Here is a 19,027-nt window from a genome sequence, read left to right as displayed (position 1 = left end):
CCCGACAAGCCACGCCCGGCGTGCTCGCGTGGCGTGCTGCGCGTGCGCTTACGCGCGTGCCAGGCGTTCTAAGGTTGTTCGCGGAACGCAAAAGGGCTGTTCGACTTAAAGGTGCTGTGTGTGTGTATGAGTGAGTATGAGTATGTGTGTGTGTATGTATGAGTGAGTGAGAGTGTATGAGTGAGTGTGTGTGTGTGTGTGTGTGTGTGTATGTATGAGTGAGTGAGAGTGTATGAGTGAGTGTGTGTGTGTGTGTTTGTGTATGAGTGAGTATGAGTATGTGTGTGTATGTATGAGTGAGTGAGTGAGTGAGTGAGTGAGTGAGTGTGTGTGTGTGTGTGTGTGTGTGTGTATATATGTATGAGTGAGTATGAGTATGTGTGTGTGATATCCCTTAATTTATTAGCGTTGTGGATGCGCTTGTTCGATGTTGCGCATGCTCTCTTCATGCAGACAGTATTATTACAAAACCACAATTAAACCCACGCGACAGAGAAGCGCCAAGCGGCTACATAGCGCACAGAAGAGCCGGACAAAGCCTCCAGTGTGAGTGTACAGTAATGACGCCGGCGGGATCTGTAGCGAGTCCAGTGATGAGACCAGAACAAATAACACGACTCTTAAAGCGCGCATCCCCCATCTTCGAGCCGAGTCAGGAGCCGCAGCCACTGACTCGAGTCTCTGGTTTCTGCTCCAACGTCACACACTGAACAAGATGCGTGGAAGGGATCAGCCAATGACGTGAAACAAACGTTGGTGGCGGCCCCCAGACTGGCCAATCAGATTTGCGGGTGGGCGGTACCGGGCGGGAAGGTCTAGCGTAGCCAAACTGATGTTATAACACCAGTTATAATGCATCACGCAGCTATTGGCAACCCCTTTAGCAGACCTTATAACGTAGAAGAAAACATGCAAGTATTTAAACAAGTCATGGTTTTAAAAGCAATCTTAATTTAAAAAAATTTTTTTTAATGATTTAATCTGTGAGTGTTAACGGTTTCCAGGTGTGTGTGCGTGTATATACACCAGAGGGGGCTCCTATCTATCTATCTATCTATCTATCTATCACAGTGATCATTTAAACAGTACTGAGCAGTTTCACACACCAGCAGATACACACAACATTTTCACTGCAGTGATGTTTATTCTCCTCCTGAAGCTGCACTCCAGCACCAGGGGAAAGAAACCAGGGACGTTTCCATCAAGCTTAGGAAAATAAATACAAGACCCAACGTGTGGCACAGCTCCAAACATTTACAAAGGCTTGGGATTCATGTAAACTTGGAAAACATTTTACAAAAGGAACACCATTGTAACATCATTTAAAAAGGTATCGTATTTACAAAATCTGTACAAAAAAACAAAAACACAAAAGTTATGCTTACTGGTTGTCCAAAGCTTTGGGTGAGAGTGAGGTGGAGCTTGTGCCATAAACACCAGGACCCACTTTCCCTTGGTGTTTTCCTTGGTGTATACATGAGTCTGGATGTTGCCCTTAATCAGCATGTACCAATGTGCTTCATGCACCAGTACAACTCGTAAACTCTCCAGTATACAAATGTACCTCTGAGCGTCAGGACCCTTCAAGCCTATTTTGGTTTATTCATTTGGATTTAATTGTTTTTGTTTATCAGATAGTCTCATAAGGAAATCCTAGATAAATAGCTTTAGGTACAAAAAACAAAACAAAAACAAACCCCAAATAAACTTCACATAGTGTACTGTCTCAGTGCAATACCATGGAATGATGGCGCACAGTGTGGCTGTGCTGACTCCGCCCCTTCACTACACCACTGGACAGTCACAGCTGTTTTGCACATGCTCAGTGCGAAGCTCCGGTAAACGGGCTGGCTTGTGCGCCTCCTAAGGTCACACTCAGAAGCACAGAGCAGGCGTCAGCCTCCGTCCACTTCTGGTGCACGGTTCTCTGTGGAAGAGGGTGCAGGCAGAAGGGCTTGTGGATAAGCACCCACAGACATTGACTGCTAAATGTGCTAGAAGTGGCAGTTAGCCAGCAAAGTCACATCTAGACACGATCATCTGTTTGTCTCTCAGTTGTAGGTCTACTGGTCGCAGGGCCGTTAGTGACTAGCTTGGCTAACTGGATTTAATACAGAAGATTAGTGTGCTGTGTTGTCTGTGAGTGTGAGTGGCGGTTCTACTGTTCCTGTACACACCACTGTTATATGCGGACACTGGACAGCAAACCTGGCAACTACTCCAATAGGAAAAAAATCATCTGAAGATGTAACTAATAGCTTATATCATTATCTTACTTTAGCGTGGTTAGAATAGTCTCCTAGCCAGTGTTACTTGAACTAAGCTTAAACATCTGATGAATAAAAAGGTTTTAAAAATCTATAAATAAAATTTATGTTCAATAAAATGTCTTAAATTCATTTCACTTCAATATTTTAATAACAGTGCCTTTTCATGGTCCACTTCAAGGATTGTTTCTTTCCAACTTAGTACCAACAATGAAACGGATATTGTATGAAAATAAGTGGTTAATTCCGTTTTTTAGAAAGTGACCAAAGCTTACAGTTCTAGCTTTGAACTTTTACATTTTCCTATTTTCTCTGTCTTCTGTCAAAATTAATATTTTAAATGATAGTAAACGATAAAGACAAAGCTAAAAACAAAAAAATAAAGACTCGTACAAGGACAATAACACCTACACTAAAGACCTTTCTTCTCTCTGTCAGACGTGACTTTGCTCCTTGACAGGGGCTCAACCTCATGGTTCTGAATGCTTGTTGCGTTTGATTTCACACAGACGTATCCCCAGAAATGCCAGCGTCGCCAGACCTGCTGCTCTCACGGGTTCAGGCCTTCGGTAGTACCCGAATATCCGACCGAGGTGTTCTGGCACTGACCCCTGCAAAGCCGTACGCCTGCAGAACCAGAGATTCACACCCTTGCTTTAAATGTTCCTAACCCTTCTCAGCTTTGCACCTTCACACCCCAATCAGCAGAATTCCCGTACAAATTCCTGTTTCTCCTACCCAGCTGTCTCTCACCGCAGTCCTTCTACGCTTACTCAAACCCTGTAAAGTTTTACTGCTGTCTACTGTCTTTTTTAAGGTTTCTGCTCGCCAACTGAAAAACATCTTGCACGTTTGCACATTTAACATACAAGCAGCACGTATTGCAGGACAAACTGAAACGGACTCAGAAGAGTTTGATCACTAACGTGTTACAATAGCGCTGCGCTAATGTTTCCAGGTGTTTATTCCACGCAGTTACTTCTGTGGCCCAAGATAAAGAGCTGTACCGGGATTTTGCACATTCTGGTTGAACCAAGTGTGCACTTTTAGCCGTGACATGACCTCCGGTTTTGTCTGACAGAACACCGGTCTTGATACGGGGTCCATGCGGTCAATTAAAAATGAAATTAATCCATTTGAATAACAAAAAAGAATTAACGGGAAAGATAGCAACGGCTTTCACAAAACACTTTAGACATTTGTTATAACTTTTTAAAAGATAACTCTAGTACTCCTCAAATATTTCATGAAGTGTTCCACGTGAGAGAAATTTTTAACAGTTAAACACCTAAAGCACTGTCTTGATTATGTTCAAATTTGTTACCAAATACAACCTGACAAACCTACACAGCTCTTTACCACACGCCTTAAATGGTCTGTTTTCTCATTTCAAAGGATTTTGAATTTATTTTTACATTCCACCGGCTAATAAATAAAGTATTAAATAAACTGCATTTTTTGCTTCACTACTTAGGATATTTGCATATTTGTTATTGTTTATTTGCATTGTAGTGTGGAATTTTAAACATTTTAACTATTTCTTGGGAAAATGAAACGATCTAGTGTAAGCCTCATTGCTTGTATGCCTTCGGCTACTGCATGCTGTCATAGTGATTTAACCCCAGGAAACACCCGACCTGTTGTGAAATGTAAGCTCATTTTCAGAATGGTGATGCCAGCATTCTGTGTAAAACACTGTGCTCTTAGTGATCTGAGTTGATCACGGATACACTTGATAAATGAGGCTTGGTTTTTTGTTATTAAAACATATAGTTTCCTTTTAAAATTCATATAATATAGAAAGTCTTAGCATTTTTATTATAAAATCATATTGTTTTTCTTTACAAATTAAAAGTAGTGCAAAATAGTAGCCCACAAAGATAAACCTTTAAAACTTCAGCCAAACGAGTGTTAGTTCTAACTAAAGTCTAACTGGTCTCCTAAGATTATTAAAACCTTATTAAAAACATTTGTTGAGTAAATTAACTCAGCATTGCCTCAATAAACAGTGTAAAAGGCCACTATCTGATTGTCCTAACGTTCTCTGTCACAGACAGATCTAAGTACTGTTTGGGCAGTGTTCTTTCACAGTTAATCTTTACACAATATTAGGACTTTTATTATTGTTTTTTCCAGCTCAGTGATGATTTGATTGTGACTGAGAACAGCTCCAGTATAGACTCCCCAGAAACCAGAGGTGGAGTGAAACTGCTGAACCCTGCAAGCAACAGCACTACTGAAATATCAAGTCTCAAGTTATATAGCGCACTGTTATCTTTTGACAGATTGATTCTTTTTTTTTTTTTCCTACTGGGATAAAATGGTACAAATTCAGTACAGTTTGACTTTTTAAAAAACCTTTCAAAAATATGTAACTGGCCTCAGTTTTGATGGATTTGTGTTCTTGTTCAGAGACCATCATTTGTAGAAGGTACTTGTTGTTCTTGTTGTTGTTTAGGAAGAACGGTCATCGTGTGGACTTCCGTCGGAGTTTTCCGTTTCACCCTCAGAAATGGCCTGCATCGGTGCCGTGTACAGGCGACTGCGCGTGCTGTAGCGGCTGCTGCTTGCAGCTGGGGGAATCCTTGAGCGCCCTTGTCGGGAAGACGCAGCTGTGGGGAACGGTTTTGTGGAGAAGCCCTCCACGATGGCTTTGGGGTAAGGGCTTGGAAGATGCTCGGGGACTCGTTCAGGAGACAGCAGCACCACCGGGGAGGGGAACTCCTCCTGGTGCCTGCTACCTTCCAACTGGGGGTCACCAAAGCTTCTGGGTGCAATGGGACTTTTTAGGATCTCTGTGGCGGACATGCGGTAGCTGGAATCGGAGCGACTTCCCTTTTTCAGCAGTAGCAGTTTGAATTCCTCATTGGAGGTGCTGGATTTTTTGATGCTCCTGTATAGTGGTCCCGAGGCTCTCTGTGAGTTGGTCGGGGTTGTGGGCGTGACGGGGGTAGTGGACGATGCTATGGGAGGGCTAGCTGAGGCAGAGGACATACTGAGGCTACTCCGCAACGGGGTCTCTCCAGAATCCTTTCTGCCGAACACTTTCCTTTTTGACCTTGAATAAGCCAGTTATGAAAATTTTGTTTTAACCTGTTTTTATTTCAACAGAATTCATTTACTGCTAACTCAAACAACATTATCTTATTACTGATCACAAGATGCAGATGGAGCTCACCTGTGGATCATGGCGAAGAGGTCCTCTGTTGTACGGGATTTACTAGGAGAAAGGAAAACTTCCTCCTCTGTTCTTGAGTCATCCGTAAGGGGGGACACTAAAGGATCACTGGGAGTGGATTCTACAAGAGAAGTTTGTTTCACACACCTTCGGTTAAATTTCAATGCAAATCTGGTTGCCATGTGAAGTGAAATTTACTCAAGCCCTGTCAAAGAAGGGTGCTTGGTTATACTGGACTAATGAATGTGCCCAATGACTCACCTTTGCTAAAGTAACCCTCTGTGTCTGGTGTTGACCCTTCGTCCACACTCTCCTCTGAGGCACTTCTGGTAGGAACACCCCATGTTTCAGATTCCTCTTCTTGACTACCGGCCTCACCGATCTGATTATTTTTTGTTGATTCAAGTGATGACTGATGGATAAAATCAGGCACTTGACTAAAACTCAGATCAGCGCTCTTGTCTATACCACGGTGGCCCAATGGGGACCTTGTTTTTGTGGCTTCTTCAGTTGGCTCAGATCTTACCGGTTGGTCCTTGTCCGTTTCCACACTGCTCTGAGGGTAAGTCTCCTTTGAAGTGCTTGTGTGTGGTTCAGCAGGTACTTTTTTACCTACTGCAATCTGGGATACATCTGCAACGATACCATCTTTTCTCACCTGCTCAGAAGTTGCGCTGAAAGCAGCCATGTTTAAAAGAGGTGCTGGAGCCAATCTGTCATATCTGTTTCTAGCAGTAACCTGACTCGCTAAACTCACAAAAGCAACTTCGTCTCCAGGTGTAGAGAGCGAGTCACAGCTCTCCTGAGACGTGGCTTGAGCGGAGAACGTCCCGCATGGTGGTGGCTTCCTGGCTTTGGGGCACTTGGGTCTTGTGGCAGCATCTGTACAAGAGTGACTGTGTTTCCCTTCGACGGGTTTGCCCACTGAGCGTAGCTGGACAGAACGTAGCACCATAGGCGTGACAGCAAACGGGCTCCAGCTGTCAGGTTGCATGTTCGCAGTGGAAGGACGTCCAGCCTCAGTCTGCTCTGCTGCTACTTTCGTTTTGTTCTGGTGGAGGACGGGCAGGTTCCTGTAGGTTAGAGGCTTGCTGACACTGTGAAGGGCACTTAGGTTGAGGTGTGTAGGAGGTATAATGGGAAGCTCGAGGTCCCCCTTAGATACGTGCTGCCGCAGTGAGGTGAGGGAGGACCTCCTCTCGGGGACTTTTGGTTTCCTCTTTCCACGAGTCGGGGAGAGAGGGTTTGGGTTGGGGAAGAAGGCCAAGGGGATGCAGGACGTTGGTGTTTCTGACTGGCTCGAATAGCCACTGGAAGGAGATGCGAGACCTGCTAGCTTCTCTGGGGAGGGCAGTCTGAGTTCACTTTCTACGGGTGGCAGCGTAGGAGTGGTGACCCTTGAGCCAGACTGGGAGGTCTGGGACTCTGAGCTCTGTTGGGACTTTATGCACTCAATGACAGTTGTACCTGTAGCAGTGCTGGAGTTTGACAATGAGTGGTAAGGGTCACTGGATTTCAAGTCATTTAAAAGCCAGAGGTCTGCATAGTCAGCCTGGACAGCCCCCTCATCTTTGAAGGAATGGGTCTCCGTGGGGCCAATTAAATCGACACCTTGAGTGTCATTAGAACTCTGTGCTCCCCAGAGTTGCACGGGCTCCTCCCCCTCTGTTTGGTCATAGGGCTCAGTCGAGCCTGACTGCAACTTCCTCTCCTTGGAAGACACTGGTAGGAGCTGCTCAGCAGTAATCTTTGGTTGGCATGTTTCTGCAGATGCTCCTGCGTGGCTGCTTATCTTCTTCAAGGACGTGCTGCGTTCTGGTGGTGAGGGTTTCACCTTTAGTTTCCGCAGCGAGAGACTGCATCTCCCGAGCCTGGCCGGACCACCGTGCTCTTCCTCATGCTGGTCCGCCGATGCATAGTTATGTGAGAGGTTTTTGCTACCTTTAAGACCACAGTCAAAGTGCATGGACGTGTAGTAGCCTTCAGCATCCACGGAGAAGTGCGACACGGTGTCGGCCTTTTCAGACGGAGGCCTGTCTAAGCTCTCTAACGTGGCTATACTGGTGAAACTGGGACAGTCCAAGCTGGGACAGTCCTCTTCTACCCTGGAGTGTTCAGGACTGAAGTCAGGGTGGCAGCATGTGTTGTACCCGTACTGAGCACAGCTCCACTCGCCTTCGCTAGCAGTGCTGACTCCAGCGTCGTCCAGCATGTCGGTTGCGGTGGAAGCACACGATTCCGTTTGGTCTGCCCCGAGCCCTCGGCGTTGGTCTCCCGAGTAGGGATCGACACTGACTCCTGCAGAGTCTTCACTGGCGTTAGGAGTCGCATTCAGGGACAACTCCGAGTCACAGTGTGAGGATCCAGTCAGTGGGGGGGAGGCAGCAGGGGGCATCGTCTCTGACGTCTGGGAAGGGCAGGTAGAGCTGCTGCCACTCCAGTTTCCGCTGGAAGACTGGTGGTCATCTTTGTGGTCCACCTGGCTGGCCAGCGCGCCGGTGTTGGAGTGGACGGGACTGCTGAATGTATCGGAGCTTGATGAAATCTCACAACTTTCCACGTCAGATTTGCGAGGCAGTCGTGTCCGACCCCTCTCCGTCCAGACGTGCCCCTGCCTCTCTGCTGCTTGCTTGAACTTCAGGCTCCCTAGCTGCCTCTCTGGTCTGCCTAGCTGCCTCTCTGATGCTTCCTTGTCGTCTGGGCCATCTATGTTGTCTTTTATCTTGCAGTCTCCTGGCATTGGAAGGAAGTCTTCTGTCTCAAAGGGGGAAAGTTCGTCTTCTCCCTCTTCATCGTCGTCGGCCGACCGGCCGCCCTCGCGAGGCAGGCTACGGGAGCGCAAGCGGTTGCCAGCGGAGGCAGAAAACGTGCCGTCCGAGTCATCTGGCAGTGAGGAGATGTTCCCCGTAGAATGGGACAGTGGAACGTTCCCTCCCCGCCCTCTTTGAGCTCCGATCCGTCTGCGAGATGGTGCTGCCACAGATGCTAGCAAGTCCTCCGTCTGGCAGCCGGAGTCCCTGGTGTTGAGGCCAGCTAGTGTGAGATCCTCCTCACAAGTGCCAGGGCTGGCGTGCACTATCACAGTCCGCTCTCGAGCAACCGGAGACTCGTCGGAGTCTGGAAAATGGAGAAAACAGCATTAATAATTATGCACTGGAAACTGTAAATATTTTGGGTCCCTAGAAACCAAGTGCCTGATTAGAAAATAAAAGAACAATAAGTCTGACTTATTGTTGAATTTTTTAATATTTCATAAAATGAAAATATAGATCATATATAGTTTATATTGAGATAAACAGGCTAAATGTATTAAAACATTTATGAAAAGCTGTAATGTTTACTGGACGAACCACTTATCACTCTGTAATATTCAGTGAAAATCTGACATCGCATATTCAAACAGATCTCGCCCTGTGGCAGAAAAGGAAATGTGTTTACATGCCTGCCTCGTTGTGGCCTCGTCTGGGAACGCCTACGGCAACCTTCCGTCTCCGTGGTCTGCGTCTCCGCTGCAGTACAGACTGCGAATGGACCAGTGAGTAGCGCACACTGGCCTCTCTGTCGAACCCGGCCCCTGCGGGAAGCGTCACACGTGAGCGCGGCGCCTTGCCAAACGTCCCGCTCTCTCTGTTCTCAAAAGCTGTGGGGCTGCTAGTGCCGTCAGTCTCCTTTCCTCAGTAGAGAAACGCTACGTTACCATCGCAAAAACCAGGAAAGGACAACTGTCCTCTCTTATGTTGGCTATGACCTTCACACAGGACGCGTCTATAAAATATGTTACGCAGATTTGAAGATTTGTTTCGCATATGAATACACATGAATACACAACAGACAAATTGTTTCAAAAACAAGAATGCAGAAGTGTGTGACTCAGCATGTCTGAGATAAAGAGATGGATTTGGGACAGAAGTGATGGTAGCAGGCGTGTTACACGACGTCTCCATGCAGGGGAAGGCAGTCACGCAACCATGGAATTACAACAGACAACAGACCAGATGTGGCAGTCACGCAACCATGGAATTACAACAGACAACAGACCAGATGTGGCAGTCACGCAACCATGGAATTACAACAGACAACAGACCAGATGTGGCAGTCACGCAACCATGGAATTACAACAGACAACAGACCAGATGTGGCAGTCACGCAACCATGGAATTACAACAGACAACAGACCAGATGTGGCAGTCACGCAACCATGGAATTACCACAGACAACAGACCAGATGTGGCAGTCACGCAACCATGGAATTACCACAGACAACAGACCAGATGTGGCAGTCACGCAACCATGGAATTACCACAGACAACAGACCAGATGTGGCAGTCACGCAACCATGGAATTACCACAGACAACAGACCAGATGTGGCAGTCACGCAACCATGGAATTACCACAGACAACAGACCAGATGTGGCAGTCACGCAACCATGGAATTACCACAGACAACAGACCAGATGTGGCAGTCACGCAACCATGGAATTACAACAGACAACAGACCAGATGTGGCAGTCACGCAACCATGGAATTACAACAGACAACAGACCAGATGTGGCAGTCACGCAACCATGGAATTACAACAGACCAGATGTGGCAGTCACGCAACCATGGAATTACCACAGACAACAGACCAGATGTGGCAGTCACGCAACCATGGAATTACAACAGACAACAGACCAGATGTGAGCACTTCCCAATCCCCTCAGCAGCTCTGGTCAGTCTCGGTGTCTGAACTGCCCAGTACTGTCAGCAGCATAAAATAAACCAAAATGGCTATTACAGCCATTCCAGGCTTTGTTCACGTATATTACTCATAATAAACAGATAAATATCATCCACTCGAGCCAGTACCTCAGAGCTTTGTCTGAGCTTTCTGCTAACCACGGCAACACCAAGCTAATCCCTGTCACTCGCTGTTAGCGTTCCTGTCGTGTGGGTGGGTTTTGTTAAGACTTTCAGACTGGTCCAGAGCGGATTGCTCCACTCCTGTGACTACACAGCGACTGATTAGAATTCAGCCAGCAGTGTCCCAAAACCCGGCATTTCCTGGCACAAACGGAGCACTCAGGACAACCAGAAAGTCCCTGTCATTAAAACCAGGACTTGCTGGATGTAAGCCTAAAATTCAGATAGTACAGATTAGTCATAATTTCATGATGTACTCAGATGGAATTTTCCTTCTTTAAGAACTACAACCGCAGCTAATGCAGGTATTACCTAAGATCCCAACCTCAGTTTCTCTCTCTCTCTGACTCTCTCTCTCTCTCTCTCTCTCTCTCTCTCTCTCTCTCTCTCTCTCTCTCTCTCTCTCTCTCTCCCTCTCTGATGATATGTGGATTGGGGAGATGGGGAGGTGGTCTGAGAGTATGACGTAATGGACAGGTAAAAGATGTCTCACTGAGGAAGGCTGTCATCTCTGAGGGAGGGGCGTCAATGGGTACCTCCTCTGAAAACAACACAGCGCACAGTTCAGCACACCCATGGGCCGTGCCCACACACATGGGCCACGACCACATATGTGTTCACTTGAATGGAGGACTGTGCTACCGTGCCACAGCGATATGCGGCACGGTGCTTAAAGCTGGAAACTATCATAAATGTTGGACCAGCATCTCTCAGCAGGCTCTGGCTTGCAAGCGCTGAGAGAGGTTAGTAGCACGTAGCTTGTCACGAGCGAAATATCCAGCTGAAAACATGACAACGTTCACCAGCCGGTCACCAGCGTGACAGTGTTCACCAGCCGGTCACCAGTGTGACGTGTTCACCAGCTGTGCTTGGCACAGTTCTCCATTCTGTGATGTCTTCATAGATCAAGCTTGTGTACATAATAGCAATAAATGACGCAATTTTGTAAACACAGAATTATTACATCTGCAATTTACCAATATTCTAAATATAAATACCAAGCATATGTTTTTTAATTAAGATGAGCAATGAAAATTTAAACCGATTTTTAGCAAAGTTATAGCTATTATATGCTCAGTGTCAAACTGACAAAACAAAATGTATATGACTATATAGACAACAATTTATATGACTATATAATCAGACAACATAATGTATATGGTTACATAATCAGACAGTGTATCTGGCTCTATTATCAGAAATCATAATGTATATGACTATATAATCAGACAACATAATGTATATGACTAATCAGACATCATAATGTATATGACTATATAATCAGACATCAATGTATATGGTTACATAATCAGACAACAGTGTACATGGCTCTATTATCAGACATCATAATGGTTACATTATCAGACATAATAATAATGTGGTACACTACTGGCTAAAATTAATATGAGAAAACAGTGCAGTGTAAAAAAAAAACTGAACTTCCTGCCATAATTGACAGTTGATCCTGGTTACCCAAAAGTGCAGTAGCGCTTGAACCCTGACCCCTCCACCCACCTCCACCCTCTCTCCGCCCCCTGCAGCTGTGCCCCACCCCTCTGCTTACCTGTGACGTCGATGGGCACCACGCAGGAAGCTATGGCTCGTGATTGGCTCTTCATCCGGTCTTCCGGGGTGGGCAGCGGAAGCGTGCCTGTCCAGTTGGTCTGCTTGTCCAGCGTGGAGGGCACGTTGGGGACAGGACACTTGGGCCGCTGACCGAGAAGCGCGTCCTCCTGGTCGGGATCGGCTGTGGTCTGGACACCGTGGGAACACATGAGAGAAACGCACCAGCAGAGGCTGCCAGCAGAGGGCGCCAAGAGCTGCAGGCAGAGACTTGATTAGCCTCGCATGCTTGAGCCATGAGAGAGGCTGAAATCTGGGGTCACTGCGGCCACGCAGCGCTGCAGATGTGGACGTGTCCATGCTACGAACACACACTCCTACTCAGTCAACTACGAGTAGGTTTAACATCACATCACTGAAATACATTGCTTGTACTTTACATGCATTACAGGAGGTCCGAGCGTGAGACTGAGGTCACAGGAGGACGACCCCGCGACCCTGAGTTTGCGTTCACCTCACCGCAGAAGCGGCTCAGCAGTGCAGAGGCAGAATGGGGAGATACAGTCAGAGAAGACCAGAGACAGGCGGCACACACACACACACACACGCCGCTCACACACTCCGCTCACACACTCCGCCGCTCCTGGGAAAAGCGGCGTCATGAAGGAGAAGCAAACATGCATGACAAGAAACAGACGAAGCCTCTTCACACGCTGAACGCTGTTCTGTTGTACAAAAGTCAGCAGACACCTGCTGACCTGGTGTGCAAACTCCTGGGAAATGTTTACCACGGCAACAAGCATGAGAAAGTTTCTGCAAGTATGTGTGTGTGTGTGTGTGTGTGTGTGTGTGTGTGTGTGTGTGTGTGTGTGTGTGTGTGCGCGCGTGTGTATCTGATCAGCACTGAGCTAATAAGTGTAAAAGTTAAACCAAACACTTACCTCACAGTGTGTACAGAACGTGAGCTAAGTGAGAGGACTGCAGTGTGTGAAGCAGCTACTGAAACTATCACCCTTCAGCATGTGCAAACACACTCACACACACTCAGTGTCAAAGTGAGCTGTGATTTAGAGTCTCTCCATGGGCCTTTGAATGTGTGTGTTTTTCGCAGTGGCCCAAGGAAAGCCTCACAATAAACAGTGTCCACAAAGCAGTGGGTTACCACGGAAACCTCTCCCAGTGTGTGTGTGTGTGTGTGTGTGTGTGTGTGTGTGTGTGTGTGTGTGTGTGAGAGAGAGAGAGAGAGAGAGAGAGAGAGAGAGAGTGTGTGTGTGTGGGGAGCTTTCACTAGTGCAAACGAACAGGCTGAAGTCTACGGCTCTGCAGCTGATCTGGGAGCAGGGCGTGGCTGAAGTGGTGGGGACATCCAACCAGATGAAAGAAAAAGACAACAGCGGAGCACCTGAGTGGTCAAGAGAAATGACAGAAGGAGGGGGGCGGAGAGAGACAGAATGAGAGACGGAGGAGGGAGAGACAGACAGAAAGAGAGGAGAGAGAGAGAGAGAGAGAGAGCGAGAGAGAGAGAGGTAATTGGCAGGAATGGCCTGTGTGCACTGCAGGACTGAAAGAGACTTCTGGGGTGAGGGTGAAAGAATGTCATTCATGAAGTTAGAGAGAGAAGGAGGGAGAGAGAGGGAGAGAGGGAGAGAGAGAGAGAGAAAGAGGGAGAGAGAGAGAAAGAGGGAGAGAGAGGGAGAGAGAGGGAGGGAGAGAGGGAGAGAGAGAGGGAGAGACTACTGATAGAAAAGTGTGAGAGTGAGACGTGAATGGAGAGGCCCTCGTATGTCAGAGAAAAGCTCCAGTTCTCTGCAACTTCCTGGGACTCAGATACTGGGTCAGGGTTTATGGGTAATCAGGGTTTTTGGGTAATCCTCTGTGTGGGGAGTTGCTGCATAATTACAGGATTCCACCACACACACAAACACACACACACACACCCCACAAGCTAGCTTCAGACTCAAAACCACTGTCATTATGAAATGCTTGCGTGAGTGTGTGTGCATGCAGGGCGTGTGTGTGTTTGTGTGTGTGTGTGTGTGTGTGTGTATGTGTGTTTCTCCCTGAGGTATCCCACACAGGCTGAGCTTGTGGTCTGACCAGCAGGGAGTCCAGGAGGAGTAGCATCTGCACACCAGAGCAGGTCTCACAGCTTCACAACACACACCACACCACTGGGTTAACTGGGTTTGGGTTTGGGTTGATGGCACTTGCTTTATCTACTCAACCGCAGCGACATAAGAAGATGAAAGTGTGCAGTGGACATTGCTGCTGCAGCCCCTGGTTAGACCCATACTAAACCATGCTTAGACCCTAGTTAGACCCTGGTTACACCCATATTAAACCTTGATTAAACCCAGGTTAATAAACTGTGGTTAGACCCATACTAAACCCTGCTTAGACCCTAGTTAGACCCTGCTTACACCCATATTAAACCTTGATTAAACCCAGGTTAATAAACTGTGGTTAGACCCATACTAAACCCTGCTTAGACCCTAGTTAGACCCTGCTTACACCCATATTAAACCTTGATTAAACCCAGGTTAATAAACTGTGGTTAGACCCATACTAAACCCTGCTTAGACCCTAGTTAGACCCTGCTTACACCCATATTAAACCTTGATTAAACCCAGGTTAATAAACTGTGGTTAGACCCATACTAAACCCTGCTTAGACCCTAGTTAGACCCTGCTTACACCCATATTAAACCTTGATTAAACCCGGGTTAAACTGTGGTTAGACCCATACTAAACCCTGCTTAGACCCTAGTTAGACCCTGGTTACACCCATATTAAACCTTGATTAAACCCGGGTTAATAAACTGTGGTTAGACCCATACTAAACCCTGCTTAGACCCCAGTTAGACCCTGGTTACACCCATATTAAACCTTGATTAAACCCGGGTTAAACTGTGGTTAGACCCATACTAAACCCTGCTTAGACCCTAGTTAGACCCTGGTTACACCCATATTAAACCTTGATTAAACCCGGGTTAAACTGTGGTTAGACCCATATTAAACCCTGGTTAGACCATGACTAAACCCTGGTTAGACCCTGAGTAGACCCTGACTAAACCCTGGTTAGACCTTGATTAGACTGACTTAACCCTGGTTAGACCCTAACTAAACATTGGTTGTTCTTATGTTTGATGAGGTTTGGCAACATCTGCATAGCAGATTTCCAGTCTGAGGGCTGGACTGTTGGACTGTTTCAGGTCCCCCTAAATGTGTGGACATGTCCTTGAGGAAGAGCCACCAGGTTCCTCAGCCAGCCCATGGCATACCTGACCCCTCCACATACCTACAGCCTTGGTTTACCTGGCGCAGGTGTGCTGGGAGGCACACTAGGACAAAACCACGCAATGGTTAGGCAGCCCTGGCAATGGGGTTCAGTCTCTGTCCTAGTGTTTAGGCGTTAGGGACTAGGGGTTAGGGACTAGGGGTTAGGGACTAGGGACTAGGGGTTAGGGACTAGGGGTTAGGGGCTAGGGGTTAGGGACTAGGGGTTAGGGACTAGGGGTTAGGGGATAGGCCAAGGTGCACTTCAGCAGGCATTATGGCGGTAGACTTGCATCACAGCAGCAGTCTGTTCCAGTGGGAGAAGTGGTTAGGAGTTAGGGGTCCGAGGTTAGGGGCTAGGGGTTAGGCACTAGGGGTTGGGTACTAGGGGTTGGGTACTAGGGGTTAGGGGCTAGGGGTTAGGCACTAGGGGTTGGGTACTAGGGGTTAGGGGCTAAGGGTTAGGGGCTAGGGGTTAGGCACTAGGGGTTGGGTACTAGGAGTTAGGGGCTAAGGGTTAGGGGCTAGGGGTTAGGCACTAGGGGTTGGGTAATAGGGGTTAGGGGTCCGAGGTTAGGGGCTAGGGGTTAGGCACTAGGGGTTGGGTACTAGGGGTTAGGGGCTAAGGGTTAGGGGCTAGGGGTTAGGCACTAGGGGTTGGGTACTAGGGGTTAGGGGCTAAGGGTTAGGGGCTAGGGGTTAGGCACTAGGGGTTGGGTACTAGGGGTTAGGGGCTAAGGGTTAGGGGCTAGGGGTTAGGCACTAGGGGTCGAGTACTAGGGGTTAGGGGTTAAGGGTTAGGGGCTAGGGGTTAGGCACTAGGGATCGGGTACTAGGGGTTAGGCACAAGGGGTTGGGTACTAGGGGTTAGGGGCTAAGGGTTAGGGGCTAGGGGTTAGGCACTAGGGGTTGGGTACTAGGGGTTAGGGGCTAAGGGTTAGGGGCTAGGGGTTAGGCACTAGGGGTTGGGTACTAGGGGTTAGGGGCTAAGGGTTAGGGGCTAGGGGTTGGGTACTAGGAGTTAGGGGTTAGGGGCTAGGGGTTAGGCACTAGGGGTTCGGTACTAGGGGTTAGGGGTTAGGGGTTAGGGGCTAGGGGATAGGAGTGCTTGGCGCTGTACCTTTCTGCTCCAGCGGGCGAAGTGGCAGCATTCTGCAGTGGAAGAGGACTGGACACTCTCAAACTACAACACAAACACAAGACACGGCACAGCTGTGAGGAATAGGGCTGACATGAACACGGCACACAGAGGGAGCGCAGCAACTGCTGGGTAACCACAGCAGAGCCTGAGGCCCCGCCCACACAGGACATAAGCCGCCGCCCACAGCAGCCATGCTCGCAGGGCACCGCTGGAAGTAACCCTTCCATTCTCTGATCTTTTTGGCTGGTTTTGGCTGGTTTTGGCAGGTTTTGTTGGTTTTGCTGGTTTTGGCTGGTTTTGTTGGTTTTTGCTGGTTTTTGCTGGTTTTGGCTGGTTTTGGCTGGTTTTTGCTGTGCTAACAGAGGGTTTTACATGAGAGGGACATCAACAGAATCACCATGTAACACCACACACAAACGCAGAGGATACTGGCAGCGTCAACGGGGTCCTGTGCAGCTTAGCGTCCTGCTCTGAGGGAACAGTCCTCACACGCTGGCAACAGTAGGGACATGTAGACCATACAGGACATGTAGACTGTACAGAACACATAGACCATACAGGACATGTAGACTGTACAGAACACATAGACCATACAGGACATGTAGACTGTACAGAACACATAGACCATACAGGACATGTAGACTGTACAGAACACATAGACTACACAGGCCATGTAGACTGTACAGGACACATAGACCATACAGGACATGTAGACTGTACAGAACACATAGACCACACAGGACATGTAGACTGTACAGGACACATAGACCATACAGGACATGTAGACTGTACAGGACGCATAGACCATATAGGACATGTAGACTGTGCAGGACATGTAGACTGGAAGAGGGAAACACATCCGAGGTCTTTGTGCTACGTGCACAAACACACACATACACACACACACACACACACACATATACCCCACCACACACACACACAAACACACACACATACCCCACCACACACACACACACATACCCCACCACGCACCCCCCCCCCCCCACACACACACACACACATCCATCCATCCATATTCAAGTAAAAGAAACATCTAAAAATCTCTTCGTAAGATTCTCTGGATAAGGATTTCTCAGTTACATACTCAGTCAGGTCCTGGAGGGCAATAGGGCCCCGTGTGTGTGTGTATGTGCATGCGTGTATGTGTGTGTGCATGTGTGTGTGTGTGTGTTCACCTGTGTTATGTATTAAGTGTGCTCCTTACTGTTCTCTCATATACACACACTCATCACTCACACACACACACACACACATACACACACAACGGTTAATTAATTGTAGCAACACTGTTGGAGCAGGCGTTACACTCCTAATCACAGTGTGTTACTCTGGACCCCATCCAGGGACCTTCCCCACTGGGTTCAGTACCCAGGCTAGTCTTTCCTCAAGCTTCCTAGAAATGTTTTGTAAAAAAGGTTTTGCAGCATTTTATGATGGTGATTTTTTTTCCCCCCCTCATTTTGGAAATCAAAAGTCAGACATGACAGACACAAACACAGACAGACAGACAGACAGACAGACAGACAGACAGACGGGTTGGTGGTTACCGTCTGGAGGCGCTCCCCGATCCTGACGGTGTGGGCGTAGACAGGTATGGGTGGGACATTGAAGAAAGGCGCAATCACCTTCTGCTCACGCTCACTGGCTTCCTGTCTCTGCTGCTGATCTGTTACAGACACACACACACACACACACACACGCACGCACGCACACACACACACACACACAGAGACACACACGCGCACACACACACACACACACGCACACACACACACACGCACGCACGCACACACACACACAGAGACACACACATGCACACACGCACACACACACACACACACACTCTACGGTCAGTAATATTCATTCAGCGGTAAACCTCATAGTGTGTGTATAACTGATCTGATTACGTAAGTCCAGTAATGAGATACCAGATGAGAAGCAAGATCCTGCATTTCTCAAAAAACTTGTTTTGGTTTTTTTTGAGCAGTTTAAGCCAGTTGTTATGCTTGCCATGTCCACTAAAGGGCAGTGTGAGCTCAGCTCACTCAGTAGTGCTCAGCTTGGTTGAGTGCGCCGTTGTTCTGGAGGCTATGATACATGATCAATACCGTAAAAAGGCAATGTCCGCCTTTCTTCTGCTGAACTTATTGATTACTGATTAGTGCTTGTTTGATAATAGGCTTATCGATCAGTATTGATTATTGATCAGGGCACCTCGGTAGAGAGCTGGCAGCCTCTGCTTGGCGCGGTGGTGGAGCTCTTCCACGCATGCTGGCCGGGTGCCCGGCAGGAAGATGTTTCTCTGTAGGTGCCACGCTGACTGGTAATGCCCACACAACTTACTCTCCACGTCCAGATTAGACACAGCTAGAGAGAGAGAGGGGGGGGGAGGGAGAGCCCGTCAGCATAGCATCTATAATGCAGGAACCTTTTCTGTGTGATCGGTTTTGAAAAGACCAGGGACAAAGGACAAAGCAGTGGCAGGTGGGCATGGCTCCCGTTCAAATCAGCCAATCAGCCTGTGATTCACAAGCAGTCCAGCCATTGTGGGAGGAGCCATGGGGCTCAGGGAGTTGGCCAGGTCTTCTGGTCGTTATGGTGACGTGAGACTGTAGCGAGTGACCCAAGTTCTGACCCTCAGAGGACGATCAGACCGTGTGACTGTCTAGAGCACATCAA

At 47.8% G+C, this 19,027-nt stretch overlaps 1 protein-coding gene across 1 annotated transcript in view; it reads right to left on the bottom strand.

Moving 5' to 3' along the window:
* Positions 1 to 1,124: 1,124 nt before the first annotated feature.
* nhsa (Nance-Horan syndrome a (congenital cataracts and dental anomalies)) overlaps positions 1,125 to 19,027 on the bottom strand; it is a 61,854-nt gene continuing 43,951 nt past the window's right edge. Inside the window, 9 exon segments of the mRNA XM_035521287.1 lie at positions 1,125 to 5,325; positions 5,446 to 5,566; positions 5,707 to 8,562; positions 8,888 to 9,019; positions 10,842 to 10,889; positions 11,913 to 12,102; positions 16,307 to 16,369; positions 17,896 to 18,014; positions 18,563 to 18,715. Of these exon segments, the coding sequence (XP_035377180.1) occupies positions 4,722 to 5,325; positions 5,446 to 5,566; positions 5,707 to 8,562; positions 8,888 to 9,019; positions 10,842 to 10,889; positions 11,913 to 12,102; positions 16,307 to 16,369; positions 17,896 to 18,014; positions 18,563 to 18,715 (4,286 nt within the window). The 3' untranslated portion in view covers positions 1,125 to 4,721.

This window comes from Electrophorus electricus, chromosome 22 (genome assembly GCF_013358815.1).
Source record: "Electrophorus electricus isolate fEleEle1 chromosome 22, fEleEle1.pri, whole genome shotgun sequence".
Classification (NCBI taxonomy): Eukaryota; Metazoa; Chordata; class Actinopteri; order Gymnotiformes; family Gymnotidae; genus Electrophorus; species Electrophorus electricus.
Note: the sequence above shows the minus strand (reverse complement) of the source record. Positions and strands in the feature narration are given on the sequence as shown.